The 10,505-nt window shown below is 37.3% G+C and overlaps 1 protein-coding gene across 1 annotated transcript in view; it reads right to left on the reverse strand.

The window, feature by feature from the left end:
- FBN2 (fibrillin 2) overlaps nt 1-10,505 on the reverse strand; it is a 257,434-nt gene that overhangs the window by 103,330 nt on the left and 143,599 nt on the right. The window contains exons 12-15 of the mRNA XM_049648459.1: nt 8,874-8,993; nt 7,828-7,953; nt 6,635-6,757; nt 4,720-4,842 (exon numbers count right to left, since the gene is read on the reverse strand). Of these exons, the coding sequence (XP_049504416.1) occupies nt 4,720-4,842; nt 6,635-6,757; nt 7,828-7,953; nt 8,874-8,993 (492 nt within the window). The remainder of the gene's footprint in view (nt 1-4,719; nt 4,843-6,634; nt 6,758-7,827; nt 7,954-8,873; nt 8,994-10,505) is intronic.

Here is a 10,505-nt window from a genome sequence, read left to right on the forward strand (position 1 = left end):
TAAAAAAACTCAGCTCACCAGAGAGGCCAGAGAAGCTGTATAGTGTGTAAACCAGACACTGGCATAGTTATTCCCAACTTGTTGGAAATAGTTTTATCTGCTTATTATAACACAAAGCAACCTGAGTCACCTGCTGCTTAAGATTTGGTGATGTTTCCCATTAAAACGATAAGCTTTATGGCTGCACTAGACAATGAGATGGGTGAACACTCACATGGAAGAAGACATGAGATTCACCACAACAACCCTACAGACAAGATATGCTGCCCCTTCTGCTTCTGATGAGATGGGGTCTGGCAAAGCCAGCTCAGAGTAACATAACAGAGCAGGGCTCCATTCCAAGACAAGTATGCACAAATACAACACAGTGCATCATTTCCAATAGGATTTTGTGAGTTGAATACGATTTTTGTGATAATGACATCTGTTATCTCAGAAGGCATCACAGAATGGTCAATTTCATTACTGTTTTCATGTTGAGAATATAATCCTTTCACAATTTCTAGAAGGAAGTCGATAAAAAGCCTATGGTACATGCAGGAAGAGTCAGACACATTATGTAGTGGCCTGGGTTACAGATTAACTTAGTTGTATAGAATACCCAATACCAGAAGGTCCATGAAAAGGAAAGTAACATAACATATGTGTAGGTTTTAGGGACATGAACTGTCCTAGGGTCTGGTCTCTATGGGAAAGAGCTTACTTAAAATACTTAACACACCCGTCACCCATTAAATAAGGATAGAGTTTATATAATAAATGAGACTTGTTTGTTAAGCAGTAGGCACAGTGTGTAAGACACACAGGAAATACTCAAAGAATATGGTGACTTCCTTATTTCTCTCTTCTATTTTTAATAAGGACAGTCAACCTTTTCCTGTTAAAGGTTTCAGACCAGAACCATAGTGCATATACTCTTCACATATAACTGAGACACTGCTTACAGGTGGACAGGATAAGAGGCATCAGGACCAGCAGCACCATCAGATGTGCTCATATCAGATGTGCTCATATCAGATGTGCTCATATACATGTTCTGGAGAGGGATTGGAACTGAATACTCCTGACCTGCATCTTTTCCATGTTATCAATTTTCTCCATGACTTTTCTTACTTAAAAAGTGGAATTTTTAAACAAGTTGCTCAGATTCTACACACCAGTGGTAAAGTATGGATGCAAAATGCTCATTCTATTTTATGCTTCTTTTTTTACTGTCAGCTTTTCTTTACTGCTTAAAGTAGCAACTCTAAGACAATACCCTAGGTGTGATGCCATGATTCTAACAGAACAAGAATAACTAATAGCTAACTTGCTGGGTATGTGTTAGATACCAGACACCATTCAAAGCTTTACACAAAAAATCTCATATTATTTTACTTAATTTTCAAAAAACTAATGAGAAAAAGAGGCAGAGAGAGATGATGTATCCTACCTATGGCCAAAGAGCTAGTAAGGAATACAACTAGGATAAAGAAAATTAACTGATGTTGAAATACTCTTAAGCTCATGTAGGAGGATGTTGGATAGGAAATGGAAGCCAAAATCCCAATTTATATTATAATATAAATATCAAATAACAAGGTGAATTCTGAGACTACACCCTGAAGGAAGTGGACATGGAAAATAGTTGCCAGGTCATGAAAACCCTCCCAATTATCGAAGACATAGTTTTAAAGAGCAGCAATTAAGAAGAGTATTTTTTGAGGAGGAGTGTTTTGCAAGAGCTGGATTATGAGTTGGGGGACTACCATTCTCACCACTGGTCCAAAGAGAAGAACTTCACAGGGAGCAGGGGGAGAGTTTCATGCCTGCCTCTGCCTGGCATACCTAGAGGCAAAAGTGAGTGGCTGCTCTTCCTATGGGAGGGATAATGGAGGGAGGTGAGTGAGATCCACCTCCATAATGAGGTTAACATGGCAAAAGGATGGCAGGTCATACGGACTAGACGTGGGCCACGTTAAGAGGTGTCCTAACACAACGGCATGGAGAGGTGATGAGACACCCTCAGACAGAGCCTATCTGAAACAGACTGCTCAAAGACCAGAAGGCAGATGAGTAAAGCCCCCAGGAAGAAAATGCAGTGTCTGCCTCTCAGTAAGGGCAGCCAAATGCCTCTGAAGGAACTATGAAATCAAGGGGTGGCTTTAAACATCTGGGAAGCTGAGAAACCTTGAAGCAATCCTGAAACGGTCACCAGTGCTCCTGCTTCTTCCCTCCTCCTGCACTTTGACCCTTGTAGAGTCAGAAAGCTTCTTGCTGATGAAGGTCTGAGCTTGCAAGGGAAATTGTAACTTCAAGTCAGGTTCAGAATATTATCTCTGGGCATTCTAATTTCTATACTTAACATTGTTTTCATTACCTAAAGTAGTCACATAAAGTTTTGCTATTTATGAATAGTAAAGTTATAGGGTTGCCTGAGTTCTCTTCCTTACTTACTGGGTGAGTGGTTTCTACTGAATAAATTTAAAGATACTTTTTAGAGGGATGCAAGAGACCAAAATATAGTTGTCTTTTGTTTATGTCCTGTCTGTGAGCCATGCTTCTTCAACATACCAATTACAATAATAGTTTAATTTTTTGAAAATAAAAACCCACGTCTCAATGTCTAAGAAAACAAACTGAAGAAAAATATATAATTGATAAGTAATTAATAATTAATAGTAGTGATTCATTCCTAACTTCAACAATCAATGCATCTCAAAAGCATCACTAAAGGCAGAAGAGACCAAGAAAGAAGGTCTAGCAGGTGACAGGAACGACAATATATAATTTTATACCCAGAACAAATGGTGTTTTTATTTTAAAAAGTTTAAACGACCACAGTTGTGAAAACCTGGAGTCTGTGCAACAATGTCTGATGCCTTTTCCGTATGTGGCAAAAATGCATGATGATTTGTGTTTGGACACTGAATTCCTCATTGCTATTTATACGATGGTTGCTTAAAGGAAAAATAGTATCTTCCTCCAAAACTGGTTTTGTACTCATCATACATTTCAACAGAATCATTCTGGTAAAGGAAAAGGGCAACTAAGTATATTAAAGCAACTGAAAATATTTTAGCTTCCTGAAGCAAGAAGGAGCTACATTCTTCTGGCTGCTGTATTTAAAATATCCCTGAGTGAAGTGCTGACAATCTTGTAAGCTGAAATAAATCCTAAATTGGAGACAGTAGATGAACTTAAGTGGACAGATTATTTCCATCTGCTGTTGCTTCTTTTCTCCCCCACTTTTCGGGATCCAAAGGTTTTGATTCCCATAGGGAAGAGTAAAAGTATTATCACCTATGTCTAAGAAAGAATTTCATTTCTGTCATCTACACTCCTAAACCAATAAGGGTGTCTGCTTTCTACAGAGTCACCTGAGAAACAGCAGGTGCACAATGGCTAATGCCCCCTAGGGGTCTCAGGAAAGCCTGCTGGAGAGAAAACCACATTAAGTGTATTTTTACAATGACCTCACTCTGCTATTGTTATCTTTAGGACATATGGTTGAAATGCCATATGGTCTGAAATGTCAATCACATTTTTGATTTGCCTGCCTCTTTAAAATTGATGCCTGTAACTCTGATTTGCATGGAACCCATTTGGCAAAAGTACCCCTTTAAAAAGCAAAGTAATTTGGCATGGTTTAGAATAAAATACCTATTCTCTCTCATATTCTGCCCTTGTTTCTATAGTTAGCTGCATAGCGATGAGGAATAACTATGTAAAAATATTTCACCTTTTGACAGAAGTCTAAGTTCTAAGGGAGAAGTTATTTACATTTTAAATTGTGTTTGAGCTTATTTAAATATATTAAATAAACAGGGCTTATTTAAATATAACCATAATCCCCCTTTCATCTTAGTTGTTATGAATTACAACATCTAAATCCATTGTACTTAAAGAGTCAGCTAACATTATCAAGGATCCTGATTTAAGGATGATTTCTTTTTATTTTTTAAGGATGATCTCCTTTTTTCTTCTCCTGCATTTAAAAAAATATATATTTATTTATTTTGAGAGAGACAGACAGACAGTCACGTGGGGCTAGATAGAGAAGGAGAGAGAGAATCCCAAGCAGGCTCCACACTGTCAGCACAGAGTCCAATGGGGGGCTCAATTTCATGAACCATAAGATCATGACTTGAACCGAAATCAAGAGACAGTGTTTTTTTTTTTTTATTTTTACTTGCATCTCATCAGAGCCTTCCGCAAGGAGCTAGGTGGACTCCCTGTACATTTTTTAAGCCACTTTACTGAGGTATAATTCACATACCTAAGAATTAACCCGTTTAAAGAGTACAATAGTTTTGTTTGTTTGTTTTGCATAGTCACAGATATATATAGATACAGATATATATACAGATATAAAGATATATATATATATATATATAACCATCACTACAACTGATTTTAGAACATTTCACCACCTTAAAAATGCCTTTAGTTACCACCCCCTTATCCTGGCATCCCCACCCTCTCTGTTCTAAGTAACATGAATCTGCTTCGTCTCTATAGATTTGCCTGCTTCAGACATTTCATATGAAGGGAATCATACACTATCTGGGCTTTTGTGAGCGGTTCCTTTCACTCAGCATCATGTTTTCAAGGGGCATCCATACTTCTGCATTTAGCAGTACTTCCTACCTTTTTATGGCTGAATACTTTTCCACTGTATGGATATATTTTTGTCCGATTTTCAAAGACCATTTGGACACTGGAGAATGATTCACTTACCAACACACACGCGTCCATCCACGCCCACAGCCAGGCCTGGGGGACAGTCACAGCGGAAGGACCCTTCATTGTTGATGCAGTGCCCATTCATGCAGATTCCTGGGGTCTGGCATTCGTCAACATCTGTCCAGGGGGAAACACAACTCAGGCCATTACTGGGTAAACTTAACCTTATTCCAGAGTATGCCTGTTGTCATCACTCTAGACTAACAACCTTCTGTTTTCCATTTTATAATTTATGGAAGGACACATAGATGTGATAACAAATCTCAGGTCTAAATGCAACTCTTTCAAATGCATTTTCAGAAATACTGACTCAAAGTTGCCTCACTTTATCCATTAGGAAAAAAAAGAGCCTTACACACTCATTTTTCTTTATTTATATGCCAATTCTGTTAACTATTAAATGATATTTAATTCAAGTTAAGTAAAACAAATTCTTAAAATTAAAGTAAATGTTTGTAATTATCTTATTTTTTAAAAAGTTTATTTATTTTGAGGGGGGTGGGGAGAGAAGCAGATACAGGGAGAGTGAGAATCCCAAGCAAGCTCTGTGCTCAGAGTGCAGGGCTCAATCTCACGAACCATGAGATCATGACCTGAGCCGACATCAAAAATCAGATGCTTAACTGACTGGGCCACCCAGGTACTTTTATTTACACACATATAAAATTCAAACTAAAGAGAGATGCCTTTTTAATATTAACTTGATCAAGTCATAATAACAAAATATGGAGCATCTCTTAATTTTCAATCTGCTCAAGTTTATCACATGTAACCCAACAATCAATGGCTTCCCTGAAAGATGAAACAGCCTTCAAAACACAGGGTCGCCAAATGATGAACATTTTAATTTGCAGATGGCACTATCTCTAATAAGAAAATAAATTTAAAAAATTGCAAGACAGCAAAAACTGCTGAGATTTAGGTCATATTTATATGTGCATGTAAGTTTCTGAGGAAATACTAAAAGTTACATGCTGTAATGTAATGTTACACCCTGCAATAATACTAAACTCAAATCCTGTGTTAAATCCAATTCAACCAACCTTGAGCTGACATCTCGGTCTTGATTTGAAACAGCAGAGCTACAATCTTTCTACTGAATAATGTACTCCCCTTTCTTGAATAGTCCAGAAGCTATTTTTTATTCAAAAATACAAGAATCAGTCTTGAATTATCTCCCTCAACACTCCCTGGAATTTTGCTGAAATTATTTGGTATTCAGGTAAGCATGTAATGGAATGCAGAAAGAATTCAAAAGTTGATTTCATCTAAAAGGAGAAAACTGAAAAAAAAACTGCAAAATTTATTCCATCTTACTAAATTCATATTGTGAATAGAAACCTAATATAGTCTTATTTATTTCCATGAAGCACTTCTTTGCTTACTAAAGTTATCACTGGAGCTTAGCTTTCAAAATGGCTTGATAAACAAAATTGATAGGAACAGTCAAATTATTTCTTCACTACGTCGATGTAAGATTTTTAGATAATGATATAGTCACGATCTGTAGATTAGTTTGTGGAAAATACGTAATACAAAATGAGTAACGAATGACTGGTTTTAGTACACAAAAATGAAAACCTCTCAAGATTTCTTTCTTCCTCTTTTTTGTTTAGGCATGGGATACAGAGAAATTATTTCTACATTGTCTCTTCCAGACTTGCTAGAACCGGTCTGTCATTCCCTTAATTTTTCCCATACCATTATTATTTTTGTAAAGATATCACTGTTCCTAGACCACAATGTGTGTTTTTCTAGGAAGCTTTAGACACCTGCCTCGCTGAATTAGCAGCAGACGTGAATAATATGAAATCCGCATGAAGAAACTGGAGTAATTCTTGCATGATTCATTCAAACAAAAAAGATGGTTTCAATCATGGTAACTTCCCTATCTCAGAGCCATACATACCAGTACAATAACGCCCATTTGGAGCCAAGACAAATCCTGGTTTGCAGATGCACTTGAAGCTACCATCTTCATTAATGCACATGCCATTCAAACACATGTTGGTAGTCGTGCATTCATCATGATCTGCAGGAGAAGAGCAGAGTCACTGACGCCACTGGCCTTGGGGGAGCTGGCTCCCACTCCTTCCATTAATAATTGCCAATCACATTCTACTACATAAATAAGCTATGTGCTGGGGCGCCTGGGTGGCGCAGTCGGTTAAGCGTCCGACTTCAGCCAGGTCACGATCTCGCGGTCCGTGAGTTCGAGCCCCGCGTCGGGCTCTGGGCTGATGGCTCGGAGCCTGGAGCCTGTTTCCGATTCTGTGTCTCCCTCTCTCTCTGCCCCTCCCCCGTTCATGCTCTGTCTCTCTCTGTCCCAAAAATAAATAAAAAACGTTGAAAAAAAAAATTAAAAAAAAAAAAAAAAAAAGCTATGTGCTCACTGATTTTTTTTTTCCTAATCTGAATGTCTACCAAGTGAGAGCAAATAATGTGGAGAACATGAAGGGTCTTTAGCGTAAGGGACAAGAAGGAAAGAATTAAGTAAATGTTGTGCTTAGTTGTTATTCAAACCACCTGAGAAGGGTTTTTACTTTGATTAGCAAAAATGTTAATATGACTTCAGGGGTACAAGTGAAATGAACTGGACTTTCATCATTGGGTGAACTATCACCAGTTGCTGTGTGAACAGATTATTTGTGTGAGGTACTGATACCTACTGCATTGCCAGACATTGCCAGGACGTCAAATTTAGAGATCGGATTATCACATATGCCAAAAGGTTTTACATTCCCCCAGATTGGAGGTCAGGGGAGACCTTTGCTAACCTCTGAGTATTGTAATGGCAAAATGTGAAATACCGTAGGTACTAATAATTACCTACGGCAGAAGAAAAACTGTTACTTTTAATCAAACATATACCTCACAGAAAATTCCCAGAAGCAGTACATTATTCATTGTTATAACATTTCCAAAAAATCTTTCCTTTGACTTTAAGGGTCTAATTCTAAATGCATTTATATTTTACCTAAGTCATCTGAAGAATTCTCACATGTGTGTTGTGTGAGCTTATATGGAAACAGCATATATGGTTCTAAATAAAAATGTATATCCCTTAAGAATCTTTTGCAAAGAAGCAGGCAGTTTCCATACCAACACAGTTTTTTCCATCTGTAGTTAATTCAAAGCCGGCATTGCAAATGCACTGGAAACTTCCATCTGTGTTCACACATCGACCGTTTTTACAAAGGACCCCATTCTGGATGCATTCATCAATATCTGTGATAATGAAGAATGGCCAAACATTACTCTTTTACAGTAACCACAGATAAAAACAGTAATGTAATAAATGTGATGTTCAGTATCCAGTCTGTGTCTTACACATTATACCAAAGATCGTGTTGCTTCTTCAGCAAAATTTCCATCTCTCACAAGTTTTTTGTTTGTTTTTTTTTTTTTTTTTTTTACAGTCTTGACTTAACTGTAGGTGAAGAGGGAAAGAAAGAGGAAAATGGGTTGGTGTGTGGAGGGAAGCTAGGTGCGGGTGGGCAGTGCAGTGGAATGGCTGGTGTAGCTCTTTTGGACACAATGGTCAAAGACCCCCAAATTCAGAGCAGACTGTTGACTAGGAAGACAGGACCGTCAAACTATCTGGGTTAAGAGCAAAATGATGCAACCTGCCAGGTAAGCTTATCTGAGCAACTACTCGTGGATGAAGAGGAAATGAAAAAGAAGACAAGCAGAGTCATCTGCTAAAAGAATTCTGAGATGAATCAGTTTGGAAGAGGGTACTGAGTGTACCAACAAAACTGTGATTCAAGACAAGGCCTGACTTCGTATCGGACTATGTGTGAGCATCAAAGGAGACAGTAGTTGAGAACAACTATAAATCTTGAGCTCCATTATTCAGACAGCAGTAAGGCTACTGATGTTATTTTGAGAAAGGAAGTTGTGATCTAGGGAAGGGAGAGAAACTGAATTTTGCAAAGCCAGATAGCATTTTGCGAGGATTATATATGCAAATACTGTTTATGTTTAAAGGAAGCACTTCTGAGGGGAGCATAAAATAAACCTGTAGTAATGTAACAGCACCTACTTCATTCCATGTCTTATTTTAATATAAATTTACTTTTAACCTCAACAGCCTGGGTCACTATATTTCATGGAACATTTTCACATGTGAAAGCAAACTGCCTTACCAATGCATGCTTGCTTAGTAGGAGTCCTCTGGAATCCAGCATGACATTTACAATAATAGGATCCAGGTGTGTTAACACAATCTCCATTAGTGCAGGGATTTGATGTGCATTCATCAACATCTGTGAGCGGCAAAAGAAACCATTACAGACTTCACTCCATTTCTAGAAATGTTTGTTTAAAGTACATTGAGGCCCCCCAAATTTGAGAGAAGGCCAGTCAGTGGTAATAGTCTAAATAGCCGAGTATTTATAAATGAATGAAAATTCCTTTCTTCAAATACAGAGAGGCCAGTCTAGAGATTTACAAAAATATTGCCTATTGGAAACTACAAGGGAATTTGCTTTAATCAAGAAATAATGATTTTTCAATTTGAAAAATGCACAATGATTAAAAGCTCGGAGAAGCTTTTTTTTTTAAAGCTGACTGCAAAGTAATAGCCGTGAGTTCCAAAAGGCTATCACACTTATCTATAGTAATCCAGGCAAGTTAATAGCCTCTACACAACCTCATAGAGTATTAGAAACCCAATGAAAGATGTTGTAAGATATGTATGTATATCTTCATACTGTCAATTTTACTAGTTTTAAAAAAAGAGAATGACAGATTGTGGAATTTCTGTGTTATTATTTGTCGTCCTCAATTAGATATGTAACTACGTAGGCACCAAGGCTTGGTTATTTCAAGTAACATAGGGTGGGACAGAAAATGGAAATTAATTAAAACAAAGTCTATCATATTCAGCAACCTCAGATTTCTTTAGGACCTTAAATGGGCACAGGAATTTTTTGCATAAACTAAGTTCAATGCAAATATGAGTTCTGATCCTAAATGTGACAAACATTACTGCTTTTCATTTAGTTCTCCTAAGGCTTGATTAAATGGAAACCCCATCACGGAATTCAGAGGCTGCAAGACAAAATGGCAGACGGAACAGTCTGGACTACCCAAAGCCCAGAAAAATCACATGTGCCAGAGTCAGAAAAAGTTAAATTCATTTTCTTTCAGCAACGCCCACAAAATATAATTTTGGATGCTAGCAAATTAAAAACCTCGCTGGCTGGTATGGGCATAATGACCTGCCATTTCATGTACATGTAGAGGCCATTAACATATACAATTTCAGCTATATTGGAGAGCACAACAATCCAATGAATTCACAGGTTTACTATTTTCATAAACAGATTACTCCTTTCACAGATGGTCTTTAAAAAGAAACTGTAATCTATCAAACTCACCAATCTCATTTATATAAACACTGAGAGTAAATGCAATTAAGCCCTCTCTGGTACAGGAGGAGAACAAAAAAAAACAAAACAAAACAAAACAAAATCTCATAGCAAATTAAATAAAAACAACAGAGAGTAACAGGATTAAATGCTTTTTCAATTCATCCAAGGATGCCTTCAGCCCATTAAGATTCACTTACATTTCAACTTTGGGTTGATAACATCAATTCTACTGGGCCAAAGGAATGAGGCAAAATGAGAAAAGACAGAGTTTAGAGCATTAGCAAGCATATAAAGTATACTTAATGGACTTTCCAGTATGAACTATCACCCTGAGTTTGCAGTGTGGAAGATAGCTTAAATTCTCTAGCATACGTAATACTCAAATGCAACATTTTTTTTTTT

This window comes from Panthera uncia (assembly GCF_023721935.1).
Source record: "Panthera uncia isolate 11264 chromosome A1 unlocalized genomic scaffold, Puncia_PCG_1.0 HiC_scaffold_17, whole genome shotgun sequence".
Classification (NCBI taxonomy): Eukaryota; Metazoa; Chordata; class Mammalia; order Carnivora; family Felidae; genus Panthera; species Panthera uncia.